At 40.4% G+C, this 19,148-nt stretch overlaps 2 protein-coding genes across 10 annotated transcripts in view; one reads left to right on the top strand and one right to left on the bottom strand.

The window, feature by feature from the left end:
* The window catches only part of LOC123956466 (bladder cancer associated protein), a 5,737-nt gene extending 2,029 nt beyond the window's left edge, over window positions 1–3,708 (top strand). For 5 of the 6 annotated variants that reach the window (XM_046028675.1, XM_046028676.1, XM_046028680.1 and 2 more), the window contains one exon: window positions 1,561–3,708. In XM_046028675.1, coding sequence (XP_045884631.1) covers window positions 1,798–2,061 — 264 coding nt within the window. In that variant the 5' untranslated portion in view covers window positions 1,561–1,797 and the 3' untranslated portion in view covers window positions 2,062–3,708. Of the gene's footprint in view, window positions 1–11; window positions 96–1,560 lie in introns of those variants that run through there. The other variant, XM_046028677.1, reaches the window with a different exon arrangement.
* Window positions 3,709–4,799: 1,091 nt separating this feature from the next.
* Window positions 4,800–19,148, bottom strand: part of ripor3 (RIPOR family member 3) — a 67,983-nt gene continuing 53,634 nt past the window's right edge. For all 4 annotated transcript variants that reach the window (XM_046028638.1, XM_046028637.1, XM_046028636.1 and 1 more), the window contains exons 14-25: window positions 18,374–18,604; window positions 17,876–17,972; window positions 16,947–17,210; window positions 16,700–16,845; window positions 16,418–16,583; window positions 14,835–14,964; window positions 14,568–14,732; window positions 13,986–14,150; window positions 9,532–9,734; window positions 8,530–8,613; window positions 8,339–8,429; window positions 4,800–8,257 (exon numbers count right to left, since the gene is read on the bottom strand). In XM_046028638.1, the coding sequence (XP_045884594.1) occupies window positions 8,157–8,257; window positions 8,339–8,429; window positions 8,530–8,613; window positions 9,532–9,734; window positions 13,986–14,150; window positions 14,568–14,732; window positions 14,835–14,964; window positions 16,418–16,583; window positions 16,700–16,845; window positions 16,947–17,210; window positions 17,876–17,972; window positions 18,374–18,604 (1,843 nt within the window). In that variant the 3' untranslated portion in view covers window positions 4,800–8,156. The remainder of the gene's footprint in view (window positions 8,258–8,338; window positions 8,430–8,529; window positions 8,614–9,531; window positions 9,735–13,985; window positions 14,151–14,567; window positions 14,733–14,834; window positions 14,965–16,417; window positions 16,584–16,699; window positions 16,846–16,946; window positions 17,211–17,875; window positions 17,973–18,373; window positions 18,605–19,148) is intronic.

The following is a 19,148-nucleotide window of genomic DNA, read 5'->3' on the forward strand; positions in this document are numbered from 1 at the left end:
GTTAACTGCCTTTTGTCCTTCGTCCAGTCGCAGCCAGGTTCCTTGTTGAAATCAGCCGCTTTAACACGCAGATGTAGACTCCAACAAACGTTGACGTGAGTTGTTTTGCTTCATGTTATTCTGCCGAAGTCAGTTCTATTAATGTGGGTACATATATTTATGTTTACATCGTCACATATCCGTGTAACAGCATGGGTTTGCTTTAGTGCGTAGCTAGTCTAACTTTAGCTGAAGCGGCTATGTTGCGTGTATCAGGCCTTTACAAATAAGTTGCCCGTGTAAATAGTTGGCTGAACGTTGACTTTGGGAAGTCTTTAACACGGGCTGGGTCAGTGGTTAGTCACAGCTGTGTTATTATGTGGAATAATGGCATTCATGCTATAGCAGCCATTCCACATAGTAATGTTGCATGCCTTAAATGTCTCACATTATCCTGACTAACGTGCATGTCAAGTGGATTATTCCTTTTATGCAATAGTCTATAATTACACCAGCTCAGAATTTCGACTTGCTCCCTCTAAAGAGGATATATATTACAGTCTATTTATATCCACAAATGTGACACCAGGTGGTAAATCTACAATCATGTATACCTATTAAAGGAGTGGTATAGTGTTTATGCAACTTTAGCATGAAATCATCATTTTAAACTTTAGGTTATTGTCTGTTATTCATATAAACATGGAGCTAAATTATATTTTGGCCATCTTTTGGCAAGGACAAACTACAAATGTCCCCCCCCCCCGAGTGGCATGTGTATCAAATGTTAATGAAAAAGGATGCCAGTTATTACGCTGTCAGTTTAAAATGTGTTTGTGGTTTGAGTTTTATTGCTCTTGTTTAGTTTCTATTGTCATTGATATACTTTTAATCACTTAAGGGGTTAATTGTCTCGATTATAAGAGACAATTAAGAGTAAAACAAGAATAATAACAATGAAGGCACATCGCAATTTCCGAAAGCCTAAACTGACATATTCAAATTAGTTGTGTCTAGACAGTAATCCTAAATTTGCAAGATTTGTATGCGTGTTATTTTGCACATGGGTGAAGTTTGCCTTGAGGGCGCTCTGCCAGAAAGCCACTGTTCGTGTCCCGTGTGAGGCCAAAAGTCAACTTTCACTTGCTCTTCTAACCCAAACCATGGTCTTTTGCTAAATCTAACTAAGTAGCTTTTGTTGTCTAAACCTAACCAAACTGCGACTGAAATTAATAAAAAAAATTAAAAACAACATGAAAATGAGTCAACTGAGTCTAAAAAATTAAATGTCAATTTTAAATGTTGTCTTCACGCCTTACATTAACAGCCTTGTGGCTCTTGAAAACAACAAATTTAGTTTTGGTTAATTAACTAATTGTTTCAGCTCTAGAATGAAACATTTTATCAGGCTTTTCCCGTTGCATGTGAACAGGACTGTGGATTAAGCATTGACTGCAACATAGCTAGTCATTGTGTGTGTGTGTACATTATCTAATAGTAAATTGCTGGTAGCACTACTTGAGTAACAGTCGAGTTTTGAATTCCTCAGACTTTTATTTATCTGTCCTCTGCTGTCTCCAGGGACGACCTGACAGCATCTGGCTTCTTTGACCTGTCGCTCCATCATCTCAGCTCTGTTGGATAGAGCGGTTCTCCAACATCTTACCATCTGCCAAGCTCTGTTTCCAAACACCCTTAGTCTGCCACATCCTCTTCCTTCAAAGACCTCAAACAACTCTGGACTGAACTATAACAGCTGCATAGAGAGTTTCTGCCAACGTCCTTTATTTAAAAAAAACAAAACAAAGAAAAGTGACAATGTATTGCCTACAGTGGCTACTCCCTGTGCTGCTCATCCCCAAGCCGCTGAACCCGGCGCTGTGGTTCAACCACTCCATGTTCATGGGCTTCTACCTCCTCAGCTTCTTGCTGGAGAGGAAGCCCTGCACCATCTGTGCCTTAGTCTTCCTGGCTGCCCTCTTCCTCATCTGCTACAGCTGCTGGGGCAACTGCTTCCTCTACCACTGCCAGGACGCCGCACTGCCGGACGCTGCCCACGACCCAGTGATTGTTGGGACCTAGGATTTAAAAAAAAAAAGGTGGGGGGAACTGAAAGGGGGAAGGGAGGGTGAAGAGGTGTCGCTGGGGAATGATACTGCCATGCTGTAAGAGTCGACAGACTCCACTTTGGGGGTGGGAGAGCAGTGTAGAGGCGGTGTTGAAGGACTGCTGGAGAGGAATACCGCAAATATGGAGCGCGCTTGGCCAAAGGCAGCGTTAAGGAGAAGGAGTTTTTGGGGAGCTGTATTGCCATGCTGTAAAGAAAGAGTCTTGAACTTTGGGTGGTAGGAGGAGAGGAAGGGGGGATGCGATGTAGGAGGAGGCATTATGTGTACTTTTAATGTAACGGGAAGGCGCGACATCCAAACGTGTGAACTTGGTGTTCACTTTCTGCTACTTCGATTCCAGCATCTGAATAAGAACTAGATCGTATTTAAAACCACATGTGACGTCAACCTAAAGTGACCACTGTGTTTGTGTTCGGGTCCTTATTCCTAGCCGTCTTACTTGTTTACTTCCAGCACTATTGAAGAAAGACGTCGCTTTCTCCAAAAACTGATGGTCATCTTTTTTTTTTTTTTTTAAGAATACAAACGCTCTCCACTTCAGATTGCCAAAATTCACGCAACCCCACACGAAAGCTGCAGACAGAGTTGGTAGTTACCAAGTTTCACTGGCAGCCATGCTTGCTTCTCAGCCCCGCACCGTTACAGTTGTTGACAAACTTTATCACACCTGGTAGTGTTTAGGAATAGTCGGCGTCTTGTTTGTCTTCTGAGCTCTAGAGAGAAGAGGAGCAGCATGCCTTTCACAGTCCAAACAGACCAAACTTTGTCGCTACTTTGGCTCTGCACACGTCATGCTATCCTCAACAAGGAGAGCACACAAGACACTGGACAATCAGTTACTATGCTGTGAATAATTTGCCACATCGCCACACAGACACACCTCAGAAGGTGTTGTAATGCTGAGATACTGTCCTGTTACTGCCCACTGTACTCTGCAGCTGCCCTTCTCTTCCTCGTCTCCTCTTCCTCCTCTTGCCTCAGAGTGAACGTCCCCCATTGTCAGACTCACAATCTGAACTTTTTTTGCCGTTTGTTTTTCTTGTGCATGGGTTGACTTTATTATTTTTTTTTCTCCAAGCGTTAAATTCACACATGTTTTAATTAAAACAAAAATGCTGAAAGTTTCCAAAGGGTAGAGTAATCTGGGGGGTGTGTGTGTGTGTGGGGGGGGGGGGTATGAAGGAACATGTTTATGTGTGATAGGTGTGTATTTGTTTGTGGTCATGACATGCTGATGAGCGTTAAAATGTGGCGATACACAAGGTGACATCACAGTAGATGGTCAGTATTTACAGCCACAGAAAGCACTACAGGGTGCTGGTTGAGGAACTTGTATCAGAGTTTAATGACACAGGATTTTATTGTTAATCAGAAGGGCAATGCTGTCATTACGTTTCCTTGTGTATGACTGCTGAAGTGTTATGTTTAGCTATATGACACAGGCTAAGGTGTTTATACTTTGTACCTACTGGGGTGGGGAGGGGTGTGTGTGTGTGTGTGTTTGTGTTTGTGTGGGTGTGTGAGACCTCCTGTTGCAGTGCTGAACATGCCCACTGCTTTTGGTTTTAATTTAAATAAAGTTTTTCCTCTCAGTGTTAAACTGTTTAGAAGTCAGTTTTTATGTCAAGCATAAAAAGGTATTTTGGAAACTTGTTTTTTTTGTTTTATTTTTTAAGGAAGAGTTTTGTCTTGCAATTTAAAAAAAAAAAAAAAAAGTCTTAAACTTTTAAGTTGGTAGGCTGTGCAGAAACTCAGTCTTTTAAACGCGTCATGGATAATGAAGCAAAAGCAGTTCAGCACAAGTCAAAGAAACGGGTTTAAAATATGATGATGGATGAAACAAACAGTAAACTGGAGCTGGGTGTGGGTTTCACATGATGCAACTGAAGTGCAAGCCGTGCTAACGACCTGCTTCTGTTTCCCTGCAGAGTTTAACATCATCATTCACCTCCTTTTAATTGATTTTTTTTTTTTTTTTTTTCTCCCCCGTCCTGAAACAGCTGAGAAAGTCCCCTGTGTTTTGTAAAACGAGAATGATTTATTGCAAATGCTCGTCAGGATTTCACCATCACACAAACTCTGAGCCGAGATAAACTTTGTGCATCAGTATTTTTTGATTTCTTTTGTGAGTTTATAAAATCTAATCAGATACAACACAATATTCTTATAAGGCTTAAAGAGGGTATACATTCAATTATAATTAATTAACTGTGCCTTTTGAAATACCACACCGAGTATTCAGGTCATTTTTATGCTATAAATAATGCTTATGTTACCGTGGAAATCTATTTTTCCTCTATAATTCATTGATTAGAGTCCCCAATACTGCTATCAGTTAATCTTTCTATATATATATACTGTATTTTAAATGGATCTGGGCTACTGTATTCCTGAATGTGGTCTTTATGCCAGAAATGCCTTTAAATTGTGACTTCTCCAACTTCTCCAACTGTATAGAAATGTATTTTCACTTAAATGATTTCAATGTATTTAATGAAGCTTTAGACAAAATATATAGGAATAAAAGAAAAGTTAGACAAAGTGGTGCAAAAAAAGGTCTGCTGGAAAAATTTAGACAATCTGTATGTTCACTGCATGATGCAAAGACATTGTAGTATTTATTGTAGTTGACTGATTTTCCACTGAAGATGTAAATGTTTCTCGGCACAGGAAAAAAAAACCCAGCCACAGTGAATGTTGAGTCCTTTTAATGCGCACAAAAGTGAAATGCTTCCTCTCATGTAAGTATTAAATGCAAAGAAGGGCAGTATAGTCTCTAATACACACATCTGTAAGCAATATATATATATATATATATCCAGTTACAAAACAATATCATTTTTAGAACCACAGTTTGATGCATAGCTGGGACCAAGTCAGAAATAAAAGTCTCAAGTCTCCTAAAGTCAGAAAGTTAAGGTAGATGAGTACAAACTCCTGCTGAACACGATGGACCGCATGTAGAAAAAACAAACAAAAAACACAGGACCAGTATTGACAATGTTATTTTTGTGCATTTTGTTATTTCCCTGTTTAAGTGTTACTTATTGAAGACATGAGGAATATCAAACTGGACGTAACAAATCAGCAGAAAACCTGAGCTGTGTGCTAATAATGCAAGTAACCACTTTGGTGTCTTTCCCACAAAACAACAGGTAACTGGTGTTTCTAGTCATGTGAGCGCAGATGAGCAGAAAAACATGTTAAAACAAAAGAATTCATGTTTTTAGTCACTTTGGTCAAAAACTAAATATTAACTGTCAGACGGATTGCTATGAAAGTTAGTACAGACATTCATGTTCCCCAGAGGATGAATCATACTAACTTTGGTGATCCTCTGACTTTGTGTCTCAGGTCACCATGAGTGAAATAGCATGTTGACCTTTGCATTTAGTTAAAAAGCGGTGATTGTGCGTACAGCCTCACAGAGACTGTCCATCCTTACCTCCTTTACCCTCATGTTGTCTTTCCTTTTGTTGTTTCTTACAAATCTCCCTCAACTCCACGTTCCTACACTACTGCTCTTGTCTTTTTCCTTTCATAAAACTGAGTTTTTAACAGCAGCTAAAAAACTACTAAACAGAGCTACTGTAGCCTCAAACAAAAGCAAATACTGGTATTCAGTCTCTAATTCTGGGAGTCAAATCTATTCCAAAAAAATAGGAAAGTTAACATGGTTGAAAATTATCTTTACTAAATATTTGAACCATCTGCTCCTATAGTAGGGGGCTAAACCAAACCAGGCTAAGCTTTTTATATTGTGAACATTTTTAAGGTTTCGTGTTTCTTGGCTAATCTGACTCTGCGTCCGATCATCTAAAAGAAAAAATGAACAGTGTCTTTCCTGTTTTACATTATGTCATCCCTTGTGAGATTTTGATGCCGTGATTGAATAGATTCAAGACATGATTTCCAACACGAGAGCGCTGCTACGCCGAGAAATTTTAACCCCTGCTTTATTTATTAAAATAATATGGGAAGTAAATGATCAGACTTCAGCATGACGTTTTTCTAGGACATTTTCTATACCAAAAACCTCCCTAGAACGTGACACATAGTTGAGCTGAATTAAGCCATCAAGGATGTAGGAAAAACACATTTGTCTCCTTAACTTTGCAGATTAAAAAGCTGACTAACATCTTCTTCCCATGCCATTTTATTGACCTCACAAACATTCCTTAAATATCCCAGTCAGAGAGGTCCAAGGTCAGTTTTACCACAGCTAAATCTACCCTGTGGCAAGTGAAAGCATCCTCAGGTCAGGGCCCTTCCAAAAGTTCTGTTTTCCTCCCAGCGGAGGGCAGCACCTGCCTGTGTGATAGAAAGCTGAGGCCAAACAGACTGACAGTGTGAGAAACCTGGAAGTATTTTTCAAAGAAGAGCATGATGAAGAAACAGTTGTTAACACTTAACGATATGGGTACAAAACACATGCTTTAGTAATGCATGGATTAATACAGGATGCATCATGAATTCCTGTTTGATAAAAAGGCTTCAGAGAGGATATCAAATCCATTGATCTGAAATGGCCTTTTCAATTAATCGACTGAAAGGAAATTAATTAGCAAATTGTCCATCCAGATAATCTAATAAGCAGAAATGCCGAAAATATGGTGCTCCCAGCTCTTTAAATATGAGGATTTGCTGCATTTCTCAGTTTTATATCACAGTAAACTGAATATCTTTAGGCTTTGACCTGTTGATCGGCCAAAATAAGACATCGAAGACATCACATCTAGCTCTGGGAAACTGGAGATGGAAATCTTTCACAATTATAAAACACAAAATAAGATAAGATTGATTGATAATGAATATAAACAGCCCTTGTAACTGGATTTGGAGGCATGTATAAAGAATTACCTGTTAACTAATTACGTAAACTTACAGTAACTTGATCATTTCTTAATGGTGAGCAACAGGAACTCATGGCACATCCACAATTCATGAACAACATAACCACAAGGCATGCATTAGTGTTTTGTACCTTTATTATAAAGTGTTACTATTCTTTATCAAGCAGTAATACGACATACATTTAAGTCAAACACTTGTCTGTGTTGCCTCCTTCAGGCTAAATCAATGCAAATAAAAACCCATGCATCTCAAATGACAACAGACTTTCATCGGCCCATGAAACCCAGCGGCTGCACCCATGTCGTCTGCAAAGCAGGAAACTCGCTGACAAAAAGGAACAGATTTAGGTAAGCAGAGTAAAACCTCTTAAATCCTTTTTTGCCGCCTGCCGGAGTTGTTTGTACTAGAATCCTTTGGTGTCCCTGAATATCACAGTTCCTGTTAATGGAAACATTTCAGCAGCCATTTTATGTTCCTTGTACTGAGCATTCAAACGCTGGCCAACTTAAAGAAAGTAAGTGCAACTCAGATTAAAAAAAAAAAGTTACCTGCCACAGGTAGATTTGACTTCTCCTGTAAGATTATTGAAACTTAACTCTCACAGGCAGAAGAAGCACTGTTCAGGACTGTACTGAGGGATTTATTCAGTCCCTCAGGGTTTAATGTTCATATGAAAATTTGCATCTTTGCTCATTATATGAGAAAAAAAACAAAAAACATTCTCATTCATTTTCCAATAAGAAAACCATGTAGATGTGTTGACTTCATTGAAAGTCCAACCACTGGAAAGGAAGAAATTATGAAATAAAATGGCAAAAAGCATATTAGCAGGTTAAATAACTAGAAAGGAGCTACTCCTTCTTCAAACAAAACTCTGCACATTTGACCAAAATAAATTCAAGATCCCAGTCGAGTCACTTCTCTGGTCAAAGGGTGAAGAAAATCAGAGGTTTGCAGCAAAAAAAAACATCAGTGAGTGAGCAAGCGATCCATCCAGAGAAAGCTAGAGTCACCAGCTTTAGATCTTCCTCTGCACTCGTCCCATTGGTATTTGTTATGAAGGCACCACAGATTTCTTCAAACTAAACCAGAGAGTTTAAATTTAGGTCTCTCGCCCTGACATCCGGATCATAGAGACTGTTCTTATCGGGGGGAAAGAGACCCTCTGCTTATTTTTAAGCCCAGACTTGTTTCCTATAGGATGGTAATCTCTGTCTCTTGGTTCTGATAAGCCTCCTCCTGCATCTCAGCGTACAGCTGATCCATCCTCTGGAAGGCCAGGTAGCCCTTTTTACCTGCAGACGGGACAGATAGAAAGCATAATCAAATAAAATATAACAAAAGAAAAATTAATGAAAAATAAATAATGTTCGTACCAAAAGAGAGGACAGTCTCTCTGACAGCGCTGCGGAGATCTTCATCCGCTGATCTCCACAAATCTGCTATGTGGTCCACACTCTCTGTTGCCTGGCAAACACACACACACACACACATATACACGACAGTTAATATTGTACAAGACATACTGAAAGCTTGTATTTCTGTGATTGTTGCTGTGTTTGCTCACCCTGAGGCATTTAAGAGCCAGACAGGAGCCTTGTTGGATTTGAACATCATTGCTCTTCAAACTCTCGGTGTAGTAAACAACCGCCTTGAGAAGGTTAACACGGAGAAGTAAGAGATGTTGTTTGTGCTGTTGTAGCAGCTGCATCATTGCAATTAGAGGTAAAACCAAGAAAGGTGAAGCTGTTATTTGCAAGCTCACCTAATGAACTGTAGGTTAGAAATAATAAGAGTCTACAGCCATGCTTTCGACTACGTGGGGCTGTGAGACAATGACACTGTTAACATGCTGATGTGTTGCAGGTTATAATCATGTTCACCATCTTAGTTTGGTTGGAGCAGCTGCTCACTGGCCAACAGATCAGACTGTCAGACTGTGGTTGTACTGGTGTAAATGTGTTTCACTGGGTGATCCATCAGTAAAACAGCAAAAAGCATGTTGGGAAACTGAGCAGCTAAACAACTTTAGTAAGCTACATCTGTGTCCACTCCTCCCATGTTAATTTCTAGTGAATTCAGACTTGTATGGGAAATACAGAAACGTTTTATGGTTATATGGTAAAGTATGATAATGTTGGTCTGTCTGACTTTTCCTCTAATGCCACCATGAGGTTCGCATTTGTGGTTTTATGTGAAATATCTTAACAACTATTGGGTGTATTGATGTGACATATGGTACAAACATTCAAGTCCCCCTCAGGATAAATTGTTTGGTTATCACTTTTGATTACCCAGAGTTCAGAGTTGTAATTTGTTCTTTAAGACCATATTTATGACATTCTCAGCCTCAGCTGTACTTCGTGTTTAGTGCTAATTAGCAAATGTCAGCATTCTAACATACTAAACTAAGATGGTAAGCATTATACCTGCTAAACATCTGCAATCATGCTCATTTTCAATGAGAGCATGAAATGTTAGCATTTGACTTAAAGCCCAGCTCAAACCCATTAGCATGGCTGCGGACTCGTATTGATGCTAACACACTGATGGGGACAGTTTAATGTACCTTGCTCCTGAAGGCCTTGCAGCCTGCAGCTCTGCAGAGACAGTTGGCAGCAGCTTTACAGACTTTGTGGTTAGAGTCTATCTGCAGGGCGGCCAGAGTCTGCAGCGTGCATCCTAGAGGGAGGAGCCCTGAGATGCACCGCCCCCTCAATTTATTTAAAGCCCGCCTCCTTTTGGGGCCGCTCAGGGATGACAGGATGTACTCTGAAACACACCGTTGACCATAATGAATTATTAATACACATACGTTGCAAAAGTTGCAAAAAACACATAGCCCACTTATTAGCTATATATATATATATATATATATATACATACATACATACACACACACATACACATATATACACACACACACACACACACACACACATATAAACACACACACACTGCCGGTAGTATATGCAAATGAACAATGGTTAATTTTCCTACATGTTGCCCCAACCTGAGAGCTCCTCATTTATTTTCCAGCAAAAGTCCACCAGAAGACAAACTTTAATGCTGGCGCTAGGGCCAGGGCGCGAACAATGGGGGAACCAGTGGAAGCTTGGCTCCTCTTATTAAGACACGAACTCCCCTGAAAACATGGTTTGTGAAATTTTGGGGGCTCTCTAAAATGTTGACAATGTGTTATTTTTGCTATTCATTTCTATTTTTCTGAATCATCATGGACCATGACTAAAATCAGGATCGCCGGGCTTCATCCACCCAGAGGGAATGATCACCGACTGTCTGCATCTCATCGGGCCGCTCCACGACCTCCTGTCGTTGGCCCTGTCCACTCCAGCGGCCCGCTCCTATTCCGGTAGACCTATATGGGTTGTGTCGCTAGTAGGACCGGTGCACTGTGGACTGTCAGTGATTGTTTCCTCAGGCTGGATGTACGTATGAGCTTCATGCCACCCCTCATAAATGACATGATGATAAATGCCCCACTTGGCCACTGGATAGCGGTGCAGAGCTGCCCCGTGCCAGGAACAAATGGAGTAGCTATAAGTTATACCAAAGCTTTGGGCCACATATGGACAGCAGAGTGCTTGAAACTGTGCTGGTCATATGGTTAGAATATTTATTTCAGTAATTCCATTCAAAAAGTGAAACTTGGATATTATATTCATTCATTCATTCCACACAGACTGATATATTTCAAATGTTTATTTCATTTAATTGTGATGATTAAAACTGACAACTAATGAAAATCCCTAATTCAGTATCTCCGAAAATTAGAATATTACTTAAACCAATATTAGACCAATACAAAAAAAAGGATTTTTAGAAATGTTGGCCAACTGAAAAGTATGAACATGAAAAGTATGTGCATGTACAGCACTCAATACTTAGTTGGGGCCCCTTTTGCCTGAATTACTGCAGCAATGCGGCGTGGCATGGAGTCGATCAGTCTGTGGCACTGCTCAGGTGTTATGAGAGCCCAGGTTGCTCTGATAGTGGCCTTCAGCTCTTCTGCATTGTTGGGTCTGGCGTATCGCATCTTCCTCTTCACAATAGCCCATAGATTTTCTATAGGGTTAAGGTCAGGTGAGTTTGCTGGCCAATTAACAACAGGGATACCGTGGTGCTTAAACCAGGTACTGGTAGCTTTAGCATGGTGTGCAGGTGCCAGGTCCTGTTGGAAAATGAAATCTGCATCTCCATAAAGTTGGTCATGTCATCAGCAGGAAGGGCACCCCAAACCATCACTGACTGTGGAAACTTTACACTGGACTTCAAGCAACGTGGATTCCGTGCCTCTCCTCTCTTCCTCCAGATTCTGGGACCTTGATTTCCAAAGGAAATGCAAAATTTACTTTCATCAGAGAACATAACTTTGGACCACTCAGCAGCAGTCCAGTCCTTTTTGTCTTTAGCCCAGGCGAGACGTGTCTGACGCTGTGTCTTGTTCAAGAGTGGCTTGACACAAGGAATGCAACAGCTGAAACCCATGTCTTGCATACGTCTGTGCGTGGTGGTTCTTGAAGCACTGACTCCAGCTGCAGTCCACTCTTTGTGAATCTCCCCCACATTTTTGAATGGGTTTTGTTTCACAATCCTCTCCAGGGTGCGGTTATCCCTATTGCTTGTACACTTTTGGACATCTTTTCCTTCCCTTCGCCTCTCTATTAATGTACTTTGACACAGAGCTCTGTGAACAGCCAGCCTCTTTAGCAATGAACTTTTGTGTCTTGCCCTCCTTGTGCAAGGTGTCAATGGTCGTCTTTTGGACAGCTGTCAAGTCAGCAGTCTTCCCCATGATTGTGTTGCCTACAGAACTAGACTGAGAGACCATTTAAAGGCCTTTGCTGGTGTTTTGAGTTAATTAGCTGATTAGAGTGTGGCACCAGGTGTCTTCAATATTGAACCTTTTCACAATATTCTAATTTTCTGAGATACTGATTTTGGGGTTTTCATTAGTTGCCAGTTATAATCGTCAAAATTAAAAGGCAAGAACACTTGAAATATATCAGTCTGTGTGGAATGAATGTATACATTATACAAGTTTCACTTTTTGAATGGATTTACTGAAATAAATCAACCTTTTGATGATATTCTAATTATATGACCAGCACCTGTATACTGCCCAGTTTTATGAAAAGATCTTTCTAGTAGTGAAATATTCCTCTAATTGACTTCTCTTCAATGTTTAAAAAAAGCAGAGTTTCAAAGTTCCATTCATTCATGACATTAGAAACAGGTCAATGTTTAGGATTTGCATGGTAACTAGGTTTACTTTTGTGATCACCTGAACAGGCCTGTTTTAATTTACAATCATAAGACAAGTTGAAAACACTTGTTGAAGCAAATCAATATTGAAGGTTAAGCTGTTTACACTGTCCTCTTTACTCTCATGTACAAGAACATTTCTATTCTTACTAGAATTCTGTGTGCAGCTTTGAGATGTTTTAATGTATGAATCATGATGACAATTTCTTTTTTACATCTTTACATCTTAGAAAAGTAAATTCAGTTTGATCTAATCTTTCTGGCACTCTTTGTCTAATTTGTGCTGTAAACTCCTGCCTTGTGTTCAAAGAGAGTGGAAAAAAATGCTGAGATTAAATTCAGACTTTGTTTGTCCCAGATTGAATTAAAGCATAATAAACAGTGTTGTTGTTTTATACATTTTATATGTGACATGCCAGGCAAACCAAATGTAGTTTGTCAGTTCAATAAACAGGGGACATCAACATACTGCAACCACGTGGAGGACAGGAAGCAAGGGGAGAGGAAGAGAAGAAAGAAGGATGGACGTATTCTTGTGTGTTCATGTCTGATGGATTATAAATCATGTGGTTGTTAAAACTGTATGGATCCTTTAAGCAGAGTTGTGGCTCTTAGAGCTAAGTACACACGCACACAAGTCCAGTTGGTTTGGTGCGACTGTTTGGCAGTAAAATTGACAGATGGTCCAGATTCCTTTAGCACACTGGAATTTCTGGAATGTTCTCAGATCCTAAAGCTCTCTAGTAGAACTATAAGAGCATACCATTTCTCAAATACACAGCAGATACCAGCAGGACACACAAATGTGTCGCTATGCACAAACTTTGGTGACACCTGTCATGTGTGATTCTAGCTGTAAAGTCAAAAACAAAAACAATGTGGATTTAGATTTAAATAAATGTATATTTAGTTTGCCACAGGGGTTTGTAGCCATTAAAAGGTCCTGTAAACTTATTTTCTCGCCCCAATACAATGAATATGTCACGAGGACTGTCTAATTGTTTCTCTGCCCCAGTCTCCAGCCCCCGCTCACTTCTCCTTGGCCACGTACTCTCCTGTAACTCCTCAGACGTGCCATCCTCGAGCCAGTCAGAGATGCCCTCAGACTTTCTTGCCAATCCTGCTCACCTGACATTGCCTTCTACTTACACACCTGTTCCCACTTTTCTCATCAGTCCTGCATATATATATACACACCCGCCCCTTTTCCCCACTCAGTTGCCAGATTGTCTTTGTTGCTCTGTGACATGTTTACCCTTATGATTCAGTAAACTTGTAATTAAATCCCAAAACTGTACCTTTCTGCATTTGGGTCTAATTCCTTGCTTCCTCACACTCTCCTCCATAACAGAAGATGAATGGAATTTTGTTTGTGACTTTCAAAGCGTTAGAATAAATGTAAAAATCTGTAGAAACTACTTACCAAAGAAATAATCTCTTTGAAAACTGTTCACATTGACACAGAATGTTTTTATTTAAATGTTTCAGTGCTGTGCTGTATTGTGGTTGAGATGAAAACGTCAGATACGACGAATATCTCAAAATCAGGAAAAGGAAAACTAAAGCCATTTAAATATCCGGACTCAATGTTTGTTTTTTTTGTAATTTAGATGAACAACACTTTGATGTTAAATAAAAGAAAAGATAAAAGTAGAAAGTAAAATATGACATTTTCAGAACAATTTCTTCACATAACCCACATGTAAATTCTTTTTAGTTTTAACATCTTCACAGTACCTTCTTTGGAGAGGCGTGAGATGTGCTCCCCCAGCTCTTGGGTGCTCCAGCGTTTCAGATAAACGGACAGCTGGAAGATGGTGACTCTCTCTGGGCTGCAGATTGGCCGAGGGCCGGGCACCATCCGACAGGCCGTCTGGACATGCTGCAGGAGCTTAGAAAACACTGCAGAGGAGGGAGACAGGTTTCCACCTTAGTCAGCCAGTGAAAATACTGCTTGGCTAGTGCAGGAGCCAACATCTATTAGCGCCTGAAATGCTGCCTTTCATACTTTGAAGTTCTGCTGGCATTTTTTTATTATTTGATGGTGAATTTTTCCTCTCTCTGCAGATGGGAAACTCTTGACTTGGAAAATTAAAATTATCTTTCGTAAAAGGTGAAATATAGTAAAGTTTGTCAGCCTGCTGTGTGTGTTTTTTTTTTTTTAATTCTTTCACCTCTATTTAGCAAGCCAACCTCCAAAATAAAACATTTATGCTTATAATTAATATTCATGCACTAGAAAAATATAACAACAAATAAATAAACATAAATAATTCAACTATATGGGTAAGAAAGGTGGAGTTAAGTGTAGTACAGTACCTTTTTCAGACTGGCCGGGCTGCTTAGCCTTCACCTTGTGTGTGTAACGTTTCCTTAACGTCCTGGAGAAGCGGTCAGAGCTGCAACAGAAAGGAGAGCTGTTGTCGTTCACACACTCCTCCCAGAACAACAGCACATCCCTCGTTCTCTGGGCCTTTGGGAGGACTGAAGGTGAAGAGAGGAGGAGAGTGAATATCTTATGTTTACCTTTATTTATCAATGCACACACATCTGCTTGCTCTCTAAATAAACAGATCTTCCACTAACTGTCACTAGCAGAGATGGTGTCGTTCTTCTCTAGCAGCAGACGGCTGACTCTGTCAAGGACTTCAGCTTGGAGAGCCATTTCCTCCAGCAGATCCTTCCTGGATGGGCTGAAGTCTGTCGTTCTCATCATCTGAGCAAACATTATGTGCATTTGTTAGATTTTGACAAGCAAATCTGAGGGTGGACACAGATGAGGGGCAGCTTTGCAAGACAACAGGTAGAAACACATTCCTAATAGCCTCATCATACCTGCATGTACTGTTAAACTGTAAACACCTAAATACACAAAGGCAGAAAATCCTGCATGTGCTGCCATCTAGTGGTTCATGCATGCTATGATTAAACCATACCCAGTCCAGTAGAGATTATGAAGTATATGGTGATTCAGCACCTCATGATTTATATCCAAAACCAGTGTGCAGTGCAAATGAAGGAAGTAATGTCTCCTTAAGTAGTGCGGTGGAATACAAGGCTGTGGTCAGGGTGGGGTACTGGCTTGTAGCAAGCCTGACTTTCATACAGGACTTTTTACATCCTTTCACAAAGCAAGGAATGTAACTGTAACTACCATCTTTCCCAAATGTGAAGTAAAGTGTTATAGTTGCAATGCACAGAAAATGAGTATTAGAAACTTTGGAGTTGGATTTTTAAAAAAGTATTAAATTTAATCCACAGTTTTGCAGAATCATCCAATCTCCAAAAACGTTTTTTGGACCTGCAGCAGGGTGTCGAACTTTGCCCGACTTTGGGCGGAGCTCCGATCTGTCTGGAAAGTCTCTTCTTTTATAATCGTCATCTTATCACTTTCCATGTTCATTCAAAAAAAGAAGAGACAAAAAACACAACAACCAGCAACCCATAGCCTATGTGGATCATAACAGTTGGTACAGATATAAGCTGATAGCAACAAGTCCTCCAATACAATATGTTGTTTCTACATGCCTTTTAGAAAAAAATTTTCTGATCTGACGCCAGTATCACTTGGTTAGAAACAGGAAACAAACAGCGGCCTCCAGTGTATGTTTGTCTGATGTTTAAGTGTCTTATAGTGGCTTAGGCTTTGCTCCTGATGTAGCCTACAAGAGTCGTACTTACTATTGCAGCTAGAGGGCTACTTCACTTGAACGTAAAACAAATGTCATTTTGGACCACTTACTGAAACGACAGCTTTTTTGTCACTCTTGGGCATTACCGAAACTCTCCCTTCTCCACTCTGGGTTTTATAAATAACAGTTGAGAACAGGTAACCACAGTTCATAACTGTCAATGCAATTTGTCTTTTTCTCTGTCTTTGTGTTTTTTTCTTAGTAATTCCCTTTTCACAGTATAGACAAGCCTGTAATCTCACCTTCTTATGTGGCAGCTCTTTATGCACAACTTGGCATTTGGGGTATTTGAGAACATGCTTCAGAAACATAACATGTACAGTAAGTACAAACATAGTTTGATGTGTTTTGTTGTCTTGCTTTTTATAAAAGTTAATTTGTGTTAGATTATAAGGATGATCTCATCATACTCATCCTTACTTATCCAAAAACTTGATTAATATAAACATAGCTTGTGACATGCTGCAGCAGCTGTACCTGTAGCAGGATGCAACTTATATCCAGGTGAGTCTCAAGAGCCTGGTCAAGACCCCAATTCCCAGAAGTCAGAGGGGCCAAGACCAACTCTTCCTCAGAAGCTGATTGGCTGTTCTGGGAGAGGAGGCCGAGACTCCTCAGAGTGCTCTGCTGGATTGAGCTGATGCTGATAAATATGAATAACAAGGAAATATGAGTTGTTTCACATTACGTCAGAGTTGAGTGTTTTATCTTATAGTGTTTATCTTATTATTATTGTCTTCTGTCTGTCTATGAACCCACCCACTGTCTTTTAGTCTGAGGCTGCCCAAACAGGAAGTGTCATCATCTGCGTTGAAGTCATGTGACAAGAAGTCAAAGCTGCCCAGGACTTCCTCCACAGCCAGAGTCTCCTCTGATGACGAGCTTTTCAACATGGAGAGGTCGTTCTGCGGGAGAACACGCATAAATATAAAGGGCACACACAGTTTCTGTACTTACAGGTGTGTGTATATGTGTGTACTGTGTATATATAAATACACACAGGTACCTTCAGGATGGTTGCCAGGTGCAGTGTCTGGTGTTCCAGGGCTCTCAGCTCCTTCTCAGAGCAGCTCTGGTTCTGAAACATCTTCTCCAGCTCTGCGATCAGGACTCCCAGCCTGAGAGCCTGGGTTCTGCGCTGGACACTGCTCACCACCGGCCTCCCCGCGGTCGGAGCAGCAGTTGTGGGTGAGGAAGGTGTTACAGCTGGGGGCTGAGTAGTTGGTGTGGGCAAGGCAGGGGCAGAATATGACTGACATTGTGGGGAGTCCTGGAACAAATGTAGAGAAGAGTAAGTTTAAAACAAGAACAAGCTGGAAGAGAAGAAATGTGCGACTAGATGAGAAGAGGGAGACAAGAACTGAAGAGAGAGAGAACACAAGAAAAGCTGAAGAGATGAGAAGGTCCACAAGAAAATAGTCCCTCTAGCAGATACATTTTAAATTGTGCCAGATACGAATTCCCCCAAAACTTTAAGATATATTATTATTAGATATTTGTGGACCACAAAATATTAGTAGCTTACTGTTATCAGCCAGTAAAAAGCCAAATTTGTGAAAGTTGTCACCAAAACAAACATGTAAACTCACATGTAAATACACCACTAAAACCTAAAAGCAAGGTCCACAGACAGAAGAAGTAGTCAGGGTGCAGTAGCTGAGACGTGCCAAAGCAAATGTGATGAAATTGCTGCTTTTCCAAAGAGTTGAAGTGCATCACGACACCACCCGAATGTGGGCTTTCATTTGTAGAAAAAAAAAATATGGGTGGAGCTGTTTTGTTGACACTTTAATTGGACACAATTCACCGCTTCAGCCCCTGAACGTGGTGGAAGGATCGTCTTTGTAGCTATTTTTATTTGCACCAGGATTTCAATGCAGTGTTGAATTTGACTTGAGATAAATGATTCTAGTGGAGCGGTCAGGTTTTATTTACCTGAACAGTGACATTGTCCTGTCCCTGAGCTGCACTGTGTGTCTCTGGGTCTGGCTCGCCAGCTGTGTTCTTTCTGAGGATGTCAGGAGTGCTGGACCTGCGTTACAGAAATCTCATGTAGTGTTATCATTATAGGATTTATCATGGTGAAAAAAAGAAGGTAGACATCATTTTGTTCATCATTGGTTACCTTAAATTTAAAGTGCAATGAAGTGTTTACAAGTTTTTGTCTACCCCCTTTATTGCCTTTTGGGATTTAGGTGATTTTGAATCATAAAGATAAACTAAAGTGTTCCTTTACACGTTGAGAAAATTCTCCTACTTCAGTTACACCATTATCATTATCTAAAAATTATACTGTCACAAAGCTAAAAACAGGACTGTTTCTCTTAACATGAAGTTCTTAGCTCATGAAAAGTTGGCATTTTGGAGAGACATGGTTTTGGCAGCACAACAACGCTTTGTTTCTAGGCAGAACTTAAAGTAGTTCATCCTCACATCTGTAGAGCCAGCAGGGAACCGGTTTTACTGTCTGCTGGTGTAGAGGGAGGATCTAACGCACTTCCCCACTCCTCCTCTCCATCCTTCTCATCCGTCTTCTTCCCCGCCTCCCTCTCCTCTGTGGAGACCTCCAGGGATCCTTCCTCCCCGAGGGACAGCTGAGTCTGGCTTCCTCCCAGACTGGTGCCTTGACTGTGGCTGGAGGGGTAGCTGTGAGTCCGCCTGCGACTGGAGGAATTACAACATGAAATACACATAAATCTATGCTGAGAACTTGCTATTTAAAATGTTGCACTGACGGATGTTTGAATCCTAAGCCCATTCTTGCTTTATTGGTACCACATTAAAGCAGTGGTTCTCAAATTGTGGTGACATAAACAAACAAAAATGCTCTGCTGCTAAGCTCTTTTGCTAACCTGAATCTTGTTTATTTTAATCGCCTGTACTGTTAATGATTGATAGGGGCATGAACTTTCTTTGGTTTCTGAATAGGGGCTTGACAGATGAAGCTTGAGAACCACTGTATTAAACTGATCATCTAAGATCACCACAAACTTTCCCTCCCCAAAATTTTCCTCTAACATGGAGGTTCTTTCACACAAATGTTAAATTGTTTTTTTAAACAACTTCATTTTTCTTACTTTCACATCTTCAGGACTCTAAAAATCCTTCTAGTCAAACAATCTAAGAAAGCAAATTTACTCTTTGGTTGAAGTGCTCAAAACTCAGCTCCACACTAAGGCCAACCTTTGATGTGGGGCAATAAATCGCA

Source organism: Micropterus dolomieu, linkage group LG18, assembly GCF_021292245.1.
Source record: "Micropterus dolomieu isolate WLL.071019.BEF.003 ecotype Adirondacks linkage group LG18, ASM2129224v1, whole genome shotgun sequence".
In the NCBI taxonomy this organism is placed as follows: Eukaryota; Metazoa; Chordata; class Actinopteri; order Centrarchiformes; family Centrarchidae; genus Micropterus; species Micropterus dolomieu.